The sequence below is a fragment of the Lutra lutra genome, chromosome 3 (genome assembly GCF_902655055.1).
Source record: "Lutra lutra chromosome 3, mLutLut1.2, whole genome shotgun sequence".
Taxonomy (NCBI): Eukaryota; Metazoa; Chordata; class Mammalia; order Carnivora; family Mustelidae; genus Lutra; species Lutra lutra.
In genome coordinates, this window is record NC_062280.1 from 141,637,709 (window position 1) to 141,653,216 (window position 15,508).

Here is a 15,508-nt window from a genome sequence, read left to right on the forward strand (position 1 = left end):
GAGGCTTTAACCCACTGAGCCACCCAGGTGCCCCTCCCATGAACATTTATAAAAAACACAGATTAATATTTAAATCAACTCACTCAGATCCAGAGTGAGAAAGCCAGCAAAGATTCTGGAAGAGCCAGTATAGAAAATTGGTTGGGAAATGCTATACTATCTAGAATAGAGCTGACAGTAGGCAAGACTAGGGTGGTACAGGAAGGAGTGTTTAACTGACTCAATAGATAATGAAAAGCTCCAACTGTGTGCCAGCCATCCTATATATATGGAGTCTAATGGGGGAAATAATATTACCCAAACAAGGAAGCATGTCAAAATATAAAAAACAGAACCTTTCCTAGTTCTTCAAGAAAGGTTTCTCTTGAGGAAAGCCCAACTGAACTACCTGAAAGTTGACTAGAAGCCAACTAATGGGCACAGTGAGGAATGGATGGGAGTAAACTTCAAGGGAGGGAAAACTGCATTTATTAAGAAACTAATGTAGCCATTGTGGCAGAATGGAAAGAGCAAAGAGTACTAAGGTGAGGCTGGAGAGGTGGTCTGGGACTAGATCATGCAGATTAAGTAACTGGGTCTTTATCCTAAGAACCAGGGGATGCCATGAAAGTGCTTAATTAAGCAAGGGAATTAATAAAACATCAAATTTGTGTTTTGAAAACTGCTGTGGCTGTGGCATGAAGAATGGATTGTAGGGGGCATGGAAGCTGATGTGGTTAAGTGAGTTATACCATGACTGCAGAAGGCCAACCAGAACACGTTGGGAGGTCGATGACTTGGGAGTCTGTACAGAGCACGGTTTCTGGCCTGTGCTTCTCACACAACTCATGACACATGAGCCCACATCATACGACCAGAGGAAGTCATTTTCTTTTTCTTACTCACTAGGTAATTATGTTACACATTAAACGATTAACAATGGTCTCCCTTGGAAAATGGGATTGGAGAGGAGGATGGAAGAAAGAAGAGGGCATTGCATTGCCAAATACCCAAACCAGACAAAGATGCTACAAGAAACTACAGACCAAAATCTCCCTTGAACATTGATTCAACAAAGTATTAGCAAATCAAACCCAAAAAAGTACAAAAAGAATTAAACACCTTATCAAGTGAGATATATCCTAAGATACTCAAGGCTGGTTCGGCATTCAAAAATCAATTAATGTAATCCACCACTACCACCAAACTAAAAAATATCACGATCTTATCAACAGATAGAGAAAAAGCATTCGACAAACTGCAATAGCCATTCATGATAAAAACTCTAAAAACAAAACAAAACAACTCTCAGTGGGCCAGGAGTAGAGAGGAACTTCCTCAATTTGATAAAGACTAAAAAAAAAACAAAACAAAAAAACAACAAAACCCTACAGCTAACATCACACTCGGTGAGAAACTAGGAGCTTTCCCACTCTCAGGTACAGGGCAAAGATGTTGCCTCTCACCACCTCTTCTCAACATCATACTGGAAGTCCTCATTAATACAAGGACACAAGAGTAGGAAATAAAAAGTACAGACTGGGAAGAAAAACTTAAGCGATATTAAAGATAGCATTACAAGTATGAGGAGAAAAATAGAAATCAGTATCAGAATTAACAGGAGAGTCTGATCTGGACATAGGGAAGGAGACGGGAGACTGCCTTTTTTTTCCTTTAAGTTCCTTTGATAGTACTTGATTTCTATTTGCATCTATAACTTGAATAATTTTTTGAAGATCAAATGAAAAGGAAAAATTGCAAAAACGGATGGAAATAGTCATGGATAAGTATATAAGGGCTTATTAAAAGGAACTCATCAAGTGTTTTTATCGGCAAAAATGTCTTAAAATTACCAGTAGGAGAATACGTGTTAAAAAATTATGGTACAAATGAATCTTGGAACACTGAGGAAAAAAATAAAATCAAATTTAAAAAAAATTATGGCGCACCTACATAAATATAATGCAGCCTTTAAAACGTAGAATTTTCAATGATACAGAAAAGTGTCTATGATGTGTAATGGAGGCTAAAGACTGTAAAACAGTAGAGATATAAGGAATGTACACACCAAAATAACCAACAAAACAACAGCTAAGTTCTTGGTAGGGAACATACAACTTTTGTTTTCCTTGTGCTTTCACCTATTTTCCAACTCCACCAAGAACATGTCACTATTGTAGTCAGGTAAGTTTTAAACACACACACCCAAAATTTTGTTATGATTATTTGTGTGATGGAACCATGCATGAACTTTTTTTTTTTTAAGATTTTATTAGTTTATTTGACAGAGATCACAAGTAGGCAAAGAGGCAGGCAGAGACAGAGAGAGAGAAGGAAGCAGGCTCCCTGCTGAGCAGAGAGCCTGATGTGAGGCTCAATCCCAGGACTCTGGGATCATGACCTGAGCCGAAGGCAGAGGCTTTAACCCACTGAGCCACCCAGGTACCCCTGTGCATGAACTTTATTTGCAATTTTTTTCATTCTTTTATTCATTCACTCGAATTGTCCATTGGTGGTAAAGACAATGCCGTATGTGCAACAAATCATTATGGCTCTCTTGATTTACACACAGGACAACTACATTTCCCCATCTTCCTTACCACTGGCCTCGGGTCATATGACTGGGCGCCAGTCACGAAACCAGACCCAGACACAGAACCCTGCAGTACCTACCACTCTAGCTCCTCTCCTTCCACCAAGATTTGAGGAGTCAAAGCTGACACTGTTATAGGATAGATAGAGCAATCTGGATCCCTGGGAGCCTGGAGCCTTCCTGTCACAATGGAGTATGATAAAAATATGATAAAAATAGATGAACTCCTACTGTCTGAGGCCACTGAGATGTTGGGGGTTGTTATAAGCAGTTTATCCTAATAGAGCACTACTATTACCCATGGGAAAATAGAAACTAAAATGCTCCTTCCAAAATACCAACCTTCAAGAGCAGCTCATGATCTATTGAAGGAAGTCCTCAAAATGGCATACAAGGTCCTCCATACCCTAGCTCCATGCACCTCACATCCCAAATATCTCACTGTCCCTCGGGAATGCTCCCGGAAGTTCCTGGACCTGTTCTTCCCCATCAGAGGACCAAATGCCACTGTACAGTAATTAGCTGTCTAGTCACCACTTCCTTTCCCGAGATTATGAGTCTCCTCTAAGGCGGCAGTTGTCTTTCTTCACAGAGCATCTTCAACACTAACACTACATGCCCGACATATAAAGGATGCTAGTAGGTATTTGCTGAATAAATAACATTTTCTTAAATGTTCGCAGCCCCCTAAAACAACAAGAAATTTTAGAGCCTGGAAGGTAGGGGAAAAACAATTCTCATTTTATTAGAATATATTTTCTTGTAAAATAAATTCTCAATCTCTGTAATATCGGACTAGCCTGAAGCTCTTAACAATTCCTGAAATCAAACCAGGAGCCAGGAATTAAATGTCTTTTAAGACTACAACTGGTTCCTAGACCAAGCTGAAACTAAAAATTCTGTCTTCCTAATTTTAGAGTTGTAATTTTTTAATCTTAGGAATTTATAGTGAAATTACAAATATATATTTTATATATATCTATGTATCTATCTATATATATGATTTATTTATTTTAGAGAGAGCGTGACAGTAGGGAGAGGGGCTGAGGGAGAGAGGGAGGGAGGTAGAGAAGCAGACTCTGCATTGAGCCTAACAAAAGGCCCAACCCCACAACCCCAGTATCACAACCTGAGCCAAAATCAGGAAGTCAGGGGCTCAACCGAGCCACCCAGGTACCCCGAAATTACTCTTAGATATTTTTAATGGTGGTGGATTCTAAATTATTTCAGGTAGAAAGTAACCTTGGAAATAAAAGAATCACCATTGTAACTTGAAATGCTCCACTTATGAGGGAGACATTCACAGAAAAGCAGTATATTTTATGCTCCTTGGGAACTTTAGCGTTAAGAATAGCCCTTCCATTAACTACAAAAACATTAGTTTAAATGTATTACACAGCATCTGTCACGGTTGAGTCTTAGATGTTACTTCAATAGTATCCATGAAGAATATAACTTATTTTAAAAGCTTGTTTTTATTTTTTAAAAATCTACAATTTTACCCACCGTAATAGTGAACTGAACTTTTAAGAAATACTTTTTTTACATGGATTATCTTAAGATATAAAGAACCAAATAACTCTTTGGTTTTGTTATATGGGAAAAACAACACACAGTCCTTTAGTCAAACAACTCTGTGGTATTTATATTCCATTGCACAGATATGGGTTATACAAATTATTAGTAACACAAGTTATTTCTTAAATTCCAAACATTTTCTAAAATATTATTACAGCAGATGTCTAGGATATTAAAACATCAAGGTGGAAATCATACTCTAAATAGTTAAATATGACACTGAAAATACTGCACATTTTAATTAGAGGAAAATTAAAATGTGTGCTCAAATGCTCTAACAAACTAAGTAGCAGGGCAGCTAACAACTACGAATAAGTCACTGTGGTCCATTTTTACGTATGCATATATATGATTATTCTTTAGATAACCCCTCCTCTGGAAAATGCATTAATTCAAACACAAAAATCTGGATAAATGATTCAAAGAAATTTAAATTCTTCCTAACACATAAGATCTATGGTGAAGTGTAGTATTATCTATGACTTCATACAACTACTAATTCAAGATAAAAGACACCACACTTGGAAAGAAGGAAAGATTTTTAAAAGGTAATGGTTTTAATTGAATTAATGAGATGAAAAGATCGTGAAGCCCTGTTTGCTACTTACATGAAAGATCTTAAAAAATAATCACTGCACAAAATACAAAGAAAGGGTAGGGGGTTATGCTGCGATATTAAGTTTTTCTCCCATTAATGTTTTTCTTGACTGTTCAAGGACAAATTACAGTTTCCACAGCAAATTTGTTTTCAAAATGCCGAATTGTAACACAATTGCTGACTTCACGTTTCTGAATACCTGTTGGGGAGGGAAAAATTTTTTAAATTTCTGGTTCTTTAAGTAATTCATACTTATCATCAGCTGTATTATTTATACATAAAAAAATATTTTACTCTATATTCGATGAATTTCTGTAGTTTAATTTTTTAATCCTGGAGAAAATAATTTTCCTCTCTTGTCTAAACTAAGTATCTTAATAGATCTTAGCAACCAATAATAATGCCATATGTAAATTTATGACCTTGAAGGTACTGGAAATATTCTGTATCTTGACTGTGGTAGTAATCTGTTGAAACTCAGAACTGCACACTAAAGAGGGTGAATTTCATCATATGTGTAAATCTGGCTTTAAAAAAATCATCAACTATAAAGGAAATGAAAGGAAATGAAGAGATACTGTCATTCTTGTTCAGGTTAAAAAAAAAAAAAGGTTAAATGATCTGGCAAAGCTACATTACTTGTGTCGATGCTCTCAATTCTTCAGCCAATTTCCTGTGTAATTAACCTGACTGTGACTATTTTCAACGTGATCATTTCCTGTGTAATTAACCTGACTGTGACTATCTTCAACGTGATCCAAAAGTTCATGTTTAGAATCCAGGTCCCTGAGCACATAACTTCAGAGCTTCTCCAGAGACCTCCTGGACAAGAACAACTCTTGCCCAGGGTCAATGAACCAAAGTGGTGGGATGGAAGGTTGGGCTGGGTGACCACATGGAAAGTGAGGTAACAGCATCTCAAGGCATTGACACTTCACATTCACCTAATTCTCTCTACCTGAAAAGAGCGGATTCAGAATTCAGATGATTCTCTGGAAATCTAGAAATACCATATAATGACACATAACTTTTACTTTCTCACTCCTGGCAAGCATATTGATAACAATACACCAGCTTACATCTAAATCTGGTTTGACATAGTGAAGTGAAACGACAAACTTTTCTGCCAGGACTTTAATAGTAAAAAGTATTACCTCTGATGGTTTCTCTGCGTTGCAGTTTGTAAGTTTCCTTGTCATGGCACAGTCGGTAAATAAAGAAACCCAGGTGATCAATGTTTTCAATGCGATCAGTGATAACCATGTGTTCATGAATCAGATAGGACTGAGGCAAATAGGTTCCAGCCTACATTTGGAAGAAATATTATATGAATACTCAGAGGATACAGGAAAGGTATAGAATTGAGATTGGCAAACTACTGCCCACCATCTGTTTTCATGAATGAAGTTTTACTGCAGTACAGTCATGCCTATTTACATACTGTCCATGAGTCGAATAGTTTGCAACACAGACCTTATTTCTTGAAAGCCTACTATTTATTATCAGGCCCGTTGGGAAAACTCAGATAATAATTTAAGAGATTGTATTTTATTTCAAAATATAAAATAATAAAAGGAAAAACCCCAAAATCGTTGAACCTTAATTCCTCTTTATAAAGCTCTTAGCTATGCATCTGGTGAGATGGGCACTTATAGGGCTATTATCTCAACCGGGAATTCTAAGATCCTATAACAGCATTATTCATAAAAAATATTTGAACGTTTGAACAGGGGCACCTGCGTGGCTCAGTCTGTTAGCATCTGCCTTCGGCTCAGGTCATGATCCCAGGATCCTAGGATTGAGCCCCACATCAGGCTCTCTGCTCAGGGGGAAGCCTGTTTCTCCCTCTCCCTGTCCCTCTGCCTGTCGCTTGTGCACTCTCTCTCTCTGTGTCAAATAAATAAATAAAAGCTTTAAAAAAAATATATCTCAACACCTTATACCTTTATGTTAATAAGTAACTCCAGCAGGTTTCTCGGTGGCATAACAATGGAAGTGTTCAGTGGAATCACATAGCACTTATCCAGATTAAGATCTAAATAGGCTGTGAGTTTCTGCAAAGAGAAAGATACATTTTCATTAGATTAATATCTGTAGCACAGGCAGCACCTGGAGTTTTAAGAATAATTTATACCATTAAAATGGGCTGGCTTTAGGACATATAAATCACTTTCATTTCAACAAATGAAGTATTTGGTAGGATAGGAACAGAAGGTAGTAATGAGAGGAAAAAATTATTGCTACTAGTAAACAAAATATTTATCAAGTTTGTTCTATAAATGATTAACAATAAACTATTAAAATTAACTGCAAATAGCCTATCATCTGGTTAAGATACAGTCACTTCTCTCACTTTTAAGCCCTAACACGTTCCAAGGTATCCATCTGTTACATGTAAAAATTAACTTCTCTCCTATGCATTTAGAATGGTACTAATTACTACCATCCTTAGAGAAACTGAAATAATAGTCAATTAAATGATTTTTCTGTGTTCTTATGGTTCAGAAAGATTGTCCCATAGGACGGTTTTGAGGATTAAAATGAGTTATATCAAATCATGTAAACACTCAGATTTCTAAGGGCTCAGTATTAGTTATTTACTATTTGTTTTAGACAGGCTTATTATTTTATTTTTCTTTTTAAAGACTTTATTTATTTATTTGACAGACAGAGATCACAAGTAAGCAGAGAGGCAGGCAGAGAGAGAGGAGGAAGCAGGTTCCCTGCTGAGCAGAGAGCCCGATCGATGTGGGGCTCGATCCCAGGACCCTGGGATCATGACCTGAGCTGAAAGCAGAGGCTTTAACCCACTGAGCCACCCAGGCGCCCCTAGACAGGCTTATTATTTTAAAGTATGTATTTTTTAATCTACTTTATAAACATTTATCACATGTATTTATGAGGCATTAAATATTTGCAAAGCTAACTTCAGTACTATGCCTCCGGAGTATTTAAACTGGCAAACTTATATACAGATGCAAAATTCACAGAAAATATGTAAACTTATGAATTTCAGAATCCTGGTTTAAGAAAACAAAACATTCCTGGGACAAAAATTACTGGGGAAATTTAAATATCAACTAGATATTAAATAATACTATATTATGTTCATTTTCTTAGATGTGATAGCGATATAGAATTATATAGAAGAGACAAGAGTTCAAGTATCAAATATGAGAAAAAGAAAATTAATAGTGTAAAATTTTGGAACTAGGTGGAGAATTTGGGATATTCACGGTTTTCTCACCTCGTCTTTTCTGCACTGCATAACAATATTCAACACTAGGGAAAATGTAGAATGATAACTTAAAAACTGATTAAGAAAATGATACAGGGGCACCTGGGTGGCTCAGTGGGTTAAAGCCTCTGCCTTTGGCTCGGGTCATGATCCCAGGGTCCTGGGATAGAGCCCCGCATTGGGCTCTCTGCTCAGCGGGGAGCCTGCTTCCCCCTCTCTCTCTGCCTGCCTCTCTGCCTACTTGTGATCTCTCATTGTCAAATAAATAAATAAAAGTCTTAAAAAGAAAAAAAAAAAGAAAATGATACAGAACTAAAGTTACTAGTTTCTGAAAATGCTACATAGAAATGGGACCATGGGGGCGCCTGGGTGGCTCAGTGGGTTAAAGCCTCTGCCTTTGGCTCAGGTCATGCCAGGGTCCTGAGATCCAGCCCCGAATGGGGGGGGGGGGGTCTCTGCTCAGCAGGGAGCCTGCTGCCCTTCCTCTGCCTGCCTCTCTGCCTACTTGAGATCTGTAACAAATAAATAATAAAATCTTCAAAAAAAAAAAAAAAAGAAATGGGACCATGAATCTCCCCTTGGCTAAGAAAACAGGATGAATAGGAAATAGTAGCAATTTACTAGCAAAAGAACAGCAGCCAGAGTTGGGCTCAACATCAGATGTTGGACAGTTTATATCTTTTAAAGCAGAAGAAACCCAAGTCCATTATTTCTTTAAATAACAAGTCAGCTCTAAATAAAGGAAATTAGCAAATACTGAAATTAAAACTGTAAAGAACATCAGTTAAAAAACCTGCCCTTGTTTTTTTTTAAACCGTTCCAGGCACCTGGCTCACCTTGTTAAAGTCATGAACAATGTTGGCAGGATCACTGTCTGCAAATTCTGGGACAGGCACACTGATGAATTCAACCTCATCTTCCTCAAAGATCTTAATATTTTCCTCAATTGTCTGGTAGCGAGCAGCCGGGGCATCTGCAGAAGGCTCGTTTAAGATGACATCATCTTTGATATACTTTATTCCACAGTAGTACACATCATCGGGCTATAGAGAGTTCAAACACTATTTCAGCAATTCAGTGGGAGACAGGTTTTTAAATGTAAGCATTACTTAAGCTGCCACAGTTATCTAAATAGCATTTTGCTTGCAAACTCTTTCAGATGACAAGTCAGACAGTTTAATTACAGAGCTAATATATCCTTTAAGATGGGGTTCTTAAGTATTGTAAAGGAAAAAAATAGTGGTTTCAGAAAGAGAAAAACAGCTGATTTTTTCCTTTACTTTTTGTAGTTGACAAAAATAGAATTTAAAGCAATTATTCATCTGGTGACAAGTAAATGTGAAGAAATACATAGGCCTATTTCTACCTGTAGGCTTTATTTTTATGAAAAATGTATTTTAAATAAATGTGGTTTTTTTCTGAAAGAATATACTTTTAAGACTTTTTGATGTGAGTCACTGATTAAATGATTTCTCTCTTACTAGCCAAAAAAGGGATAGTTTTTCTGTAATTTTTACAGGAATACAAGTGGTTGTGATTTTTTTCCTTAAAATAAATTAAAATTAAGTGGAAAATATCAGATTACAATAATCATTATAAAGACTGTTTTTTTAAAAAGTATACGTGAAGGCTATAAGTACATAACAAAACGTTAAGGCAAAAGTGTTTCTGAATGGTGGAATTACAAATTGTTTTTTTCTGTATCAAATACATTTCCTGTAAAAAACTGCATTAAAAAAGATGACTAGTGGGACGCCTGGGTGGCTCAGTTGGTTAAGCAGCTGCCTTCGGCTCAGGTCATGATCCCAGCGTCCTGGGATCGAGTCCCACATCGGGCTCCTTGCTCGTCGGGGAACCTGCTTCTCCCTCTGCCTCTGCCTGCCATTCTGTCTGCCTGTGCTCGCTCTCTCTCCCTCGCTCTCTCTGACAAATAAATAAATAAATAAATAAATCTTTAAAAAAAAAAAAGATGACTAGTATTTCAGTAATGTCTATCAACATGCAAATGGGCATGAAATGTATACATTTCCTCTGGAAGAATGTTTCATTATTTTAGTAAAATCTATGCCAATGGTTTCTTCAAATTTTAAAATGTTAAAAAAAAAAACCCTACTAACTTATTGTTAAGAACAATGTATCACAAAACAGAGATCATAAATCATGATTATCATTAGAAGTATCTGTCTTAACCCACTAAGATTAAGGATCAACGTTCATCCCAAATCACTTCAACATCACTGCTGAAGGTACACAATCCTTGAAGAAAAATCAATGGCTGGGGAAGAGGCAGAGAGACGTGGTGCCAGTGCACCTGGTGTCCAGGAGTAAAGTCAAATTGTAGGCAAGTCCAAACTGGCTACCAAGTTAGAATCCATCAATATAACAACATTTTGATGTTATCTGATGTATTTACTCAACTGCCAAATAATCATAGTATATCTTAGCTACTAGAGTAGGAAAACAAACGAAGACTAGCCAATTTTGAAAAATCATCCAATAATCTGTCCTCTTTAGTCAGCAACATTTCAAAATAACATTATTCTGCTTTTAGTGACTGCCCAATAGGCTCAGCAAACTTATGTTCAGATTTTTAAAAAGTAACTTTAGAACAGGACTACCACCCTGGCCAAAGGCCACAGACAAAAAATGCAGGCTTAGAACAAATTGGGACCTACTTTCTAATATGCATGAAGGAAAGGCAAAAGTCCTTCTTAGCATTTTTCCACTTACTTGAAGTGCAAAGTATTTGTACAGGTATGCTCCTCCCAGAATGACACCTGCAAGCATAAATGCTAGTCCAAAGCACATGCACCAGCACCAGGCTCTTCTCTGGCCAACTGGTACCACTTCATCTGGGTCCTAAAATATGAAAAAGACCAACAATGGTCAGTATCGTTATCTCCAGCCAGAATCACAGAAGGGTCAGGATTCAAAGAAGCCTGAAAAGGTTGATCATTTTATAAATAAAGGTAAGAAAGACCAATGGACTCAGATATCGTAACAAAATCAACCCAGGAATTATTAGGTGGTGGTGCCAGGACTCACCACAGCCATCAGTCTCTTGGGAGAGTTCTGCCTTCTTCTCTCAACACCTTTGCTACTCATACCTCCCGAGCGGTAACACACTGCATAATTCCTAATTTCTGTGCACAACTTTGGTGACTAAAATATCTTCTAACATTTAAAAATTCAGAAAAGGCTACAACCCAACTCTGTCATGCAATATTACGGTGCTGAGCCTTATTTATACAACCTCAGTGTGCACTATATTATATTGTAAAATTATGTATTAGCCTGCTAAAGGTAGTTCGTATTTCATAGCAAGTATCAAACCCCTCCTAACAATACACAAGAAAAAGTAACAGGAAATTAAGGGACAGAACAACTAATATGAAAGAAATTCTTTGAACCATTGGAGTCTTAAAAAATCTTATTAATTTTCCTGCCATACCCTAAAAAACAAATCTAGTTTGACAGAGGTCTTCATTTTTAAGATAGAAGCAGTAGAAAAATAAGAAAAAGAGTGAACAGAAAAAAAAAAAGCTTATTAAGTCAAGAGACATGCAGTTAGTTAGAATTTTGATTTGGACCCACTCAAAGAAATAATTTAGCCTCAGAATGTCAAATGGAGTCACAATGTTCAGGCCTTTAAATACTCCCCTTGCCCTTTAACTCAGTCACTCTGTCACTTCAGATTTAAGGCTAATTTCTGATTTGGACTCAGGTCCATGTCAAAGAGCTGACAATTGAGATTAGCTGCTCACGTCATCAAACTCATGGCTCAAGATATATTGTACAGACAGCAGAAGAAAGGCTCCAATTGACCTGAAAACAACATAATAGAAGATGTTCTCGTTAGTAGTATGTATGTATAGCCTCTCGAGCTAGGACTCTGATCTTTGCTTAGAAAAATCAATGTAGGCTGTATTAAGGGAGAATGCAGACTTGATCCACACCTTTACAGATAAACAGGATATAAGAAAAAAGGAAGAAAAACTGTTAACAATGCTGGATATGGCTGAAACAAGAATACAGTTAAGAGAGAATGAAAGCTCCAAATCAAAAAAAAAAAAAAAAAGAAAGAAAGAAAGACTGAAAGCTAAAGTTGTATTTTCAATGCTAAGATAAGGAATTTCAACTTGATACTACTAAGGAAAAGTCCAATCCCATCTGTCCCAAACAGCCAAGAACACTTCAGGGCTAGACAGTGTACAACTAGGTTAACTGAGGTTTTAAACACAGAATGTAACACTGTGGAACAAATGCCTTTTAACTTGAGGATTGGATCAGACACTGCGAGAGCATTAACACTCTGCTGTTAGTATATGTACTTAAGACAAGTGTACTACGAAGTAGTATGTAAAAAGAGTAAGCCTAGAATAATTTATCAAGTCATGTAACATATTCCATCTGTAAACACAAAGTTACAAGAATTCCCTGGAGTCATAAGGTAATATGAAACTTGAATGATAAAGTCTAGTATTTTGCTTGAGCTAAATACCTAAGGAGAGGGGGCGCCTGGGTGGCTCAGTGGGTTAAGCCGCTGCCTTCGGCTCAGGTCATGATCTCAGAGTCCTGGGATCGAGCCCCGCATCGGGCTCTCTGCTCAGCAGGGAGCCTGCTTCCTCCTCTCTCTCTGCCTGCCTCTCTGCCTGCTTGTGATCTCTCTGTCAAATAAATAAATAAAATCTTTAAAAAAAAAAAATAAATACCTAAGGAGATAAGAAACAGTTCCTAGCATAACTGATTTTAGGGTGGAGGCCGGGTGGTGGGGGGTGGAGATGACAGATGGAAACAGTCATTTCCAAACATTTGGTATCAGCTGCTGAGACAGTCAAATGTGCGTACAACACCCACCCTGTTTGGCAGACTCCTTCTCTAGCAACACATAAATGAATATCCACAGACCATGGGCAGACACTTATTAAAAAAAATATACAGCCCCAACTGTCAAACTGATAACAAGTTTCCGGTCTTTTAATATATCATTTTTTTAAAAAAGATTTTATTTATTTGACAGAGAGACACAGTGAGTGAGGGGAACACAAGCAGGGGAGTAGGAGAGGGAGAAGGAGCTTCCTGCTGAGCAGGGAGCCCAATGCGGGGCTCCAACCCAGGCCAAAGGCAGACGCTTAATGACTGAGCTATCCAGGTGCCTCTAGTGTATCATTTTTAACTGGTCAGCAAATTTCAAGAACAAATTATAAATGTCTACTATGGGCCAAGAGCTGTGCTAGGCACTGGTACATAGCCCCTGCCAAGAAAGAGATCATTCGGATCAGCCTGGGAAATAAATACACAAAGAGAACGTAAACACGATATGGACTCTAACAGAAGAATGCAGAGCACAGAAAAGGAGTCAGTGTTTGGAGTACATCTCCTAGAGGAGAAAATACTGGAATGGAATGCTGAAGGACAAATGCTCATTACCCACAGAGAACACAGAGTTAAAGGGCATTATATTGAAGGCAAAGAATGAATAAAATCATGGAACCAGAATGCATGACATCTCCAAGGGACACATGTGCTATGGCTGGCATGTCCAATATGTGGGGAGGGTATAAGAAGTTAAGAATGGAGAGGTTAACTGGGATGGATCACAAAGGGCCTTTATATGCCATGCTTTGGAGTCTGAATTCTCATGTTCATTCAAAAATCACATTTCTGGACAAGGACAACTAAAAAAAATTAAATTTCTCTAAGAATTTAATTTATAAAATGCTTCACTATCCACAAGTCATCTGTTCAGCACTTCAACAATATGAACCATGGTTTAAGAATCAGAAACTAAGTCTTCAAATAACCACATTATAGATCCAAGTTCATGCACCATAATCATGTACTTCCTAAAAGAGCTACTGGGTCTTCAAAATCTATCTAATCTCTTTTTTTCCTCTTAATTTTTAGTGATCATTTCCTACCTTGCATTAGAATAATTCACATACACATCTTTTTTTTTTTTTTAAAGATTTTATTTACTTATTTGACAGAGACCACAAGCAGGCAGAGAGGCAGGCAGAGGGGGGGGGGGGAAGCAGGCTCCCCGCTGAGCAGAGAGCCCGATGTGGGGCTCGATCCCAGGACCCTGAGATCATGACCTGAGCTGAAGGCAGAGGCTTAACCCACTGAGCCACCCAGGCGCCCCTCACATACACATCTTCCTAACAAGGATGTAAGGTTCTTGTGACTATCCATTCATATTCATTTTGCATTACTGGTAGCTCCAAGCTAAGTTTAGTACTTGGCTGGCACTCAACAAATATCTGATGAGTGAATGAAATTTAGATCTGTTTTTAAAGCTTGGGTTATTTATTTTTTTAATGATGCATGAAAGTTACAACCACAGCCAGTGTGATAGTGAGGGGTGGGAGCAACGTAAGACTTCATGACACAAAACAGATAGTGGCTATTTAGCAAAGAACAGTAGCCCTAAGTACTTAGTACAGTTTGACATTTATTAAGGACCTGTTATTTGCAATATACTGTGGAAGATCCTGTGGGAAAAACAAATGTAATTAAGGCATGGCTCATGTCTTAAGTAATTCGCAGTCAAAATTAACATTATTCATGACAGATGAAGGGCATACCATATTACAATCTGAGTCATGGAGAAAGCATTAAAATATATTGAGAACAGAAAAGTTTTTAATCTAAGTGATTTATTAAAAGTGTATTTTAAGGGCGCCTGGGTGGCTCAGTGGGTTAAAGTCTCTGCCTTCGCTCAGGTCATGAGCTCAGGGTCCTGGGACCTAGCCCCACGTGGGGCACTCTCTGCTTAGCAGGGGGCCTGCTTCCTCCCCTCTCTCTGCCTGCCTCTCTCCCTACTTGTGATCTGTCAAATAAATAAATAAAATCTAAAAAAAAAAAAGTGTACTTTAAATGATTAACTCCAGAAAGAGTAAGCTTAAAGTTTAAAAGGCCACATATGCAAGATTTAAGAAGAAAAGCCCCATGACCATCTCAATATATGTCGAAAATCCATTTGACAAACTCCGAACTCCCACTCATAATCAAATTTCTTTGCAACCTGGAAAGAGGTGAAACTCTTTAACATGACTAAGGCTAATAATGATCAAAAACCCATAGTAAACCTCATACTTAATGGTGAAACTTCTGACTTAATACCATTAACCTTTCAAGTCAGGAATTATGAGGGTTGCCCACTAAAACTGATTCTTTGTTTCCATCCAACATTGTATTAGAAATCCTAGCTAGTATACAACTGAGAAGCACAAGAACAAATATAAAGATTACAAAAAAGAATGCAAAACTATCATTATGTGTAAATGATATCACTGTCTAGAAAATCTGAGAAAGTAAAATTCAAACTAATTGAAGTTCAGCAAGATTGAAGACTGGTAATTAAAAATCAACTGACTCAAAGATTTATGTATTAGTCATACCATCATTATTCATAATAGCCCCAAACTAGAAACAACACAAGTATCCACTAAGTGATGAATGAATAAACTGTGGGATATTCATACTGAATCAAAAATATGCTAAGTGAAACAAATCCAAC

At 37.4% G+C, this 15,508-nt stretch overlaps 1 protein-coding gene across 1 annotated transcript in view; it reads right to left on the bottom strand.

Annotated features, from left to right (window-relative positions):
- Positions 1–4,191: 4,191 nt before the first annotated feature.
- ITM2B (integral membrane protein 2B) overlaps positions 4,192–15,508 on the bottom strand; it is a 29,219-nt gene continuing 17,902 nt past the window's right edge. The window contains exons 2-6 of the mRNA XM_047723426.1: positions 10,717–10,845; positions 8,823–9,029; positions 6,692–6,802; positions 5,903–6,053; positions 4,192–4,947 (exon numbers count right to left, since the gene is read on the bottom strand). Of these exons, the coding sequence (XP_047579382.1) occupies positions 4,862–4,947; positions 5,903–6,053; positions 6,692–6,802; positions 8,823–9,029; positions 10,717–10,845 (684 nt within the window). The 3' untranslated portion in view covers positions 4,192–4,861. The remainder of the gene's footprint in view (positions 4,948–5,902; positions 6,054–6,691; positions 6,803–8,822; positions 9,030–10,716; positions 10,846–15,508) is intronic.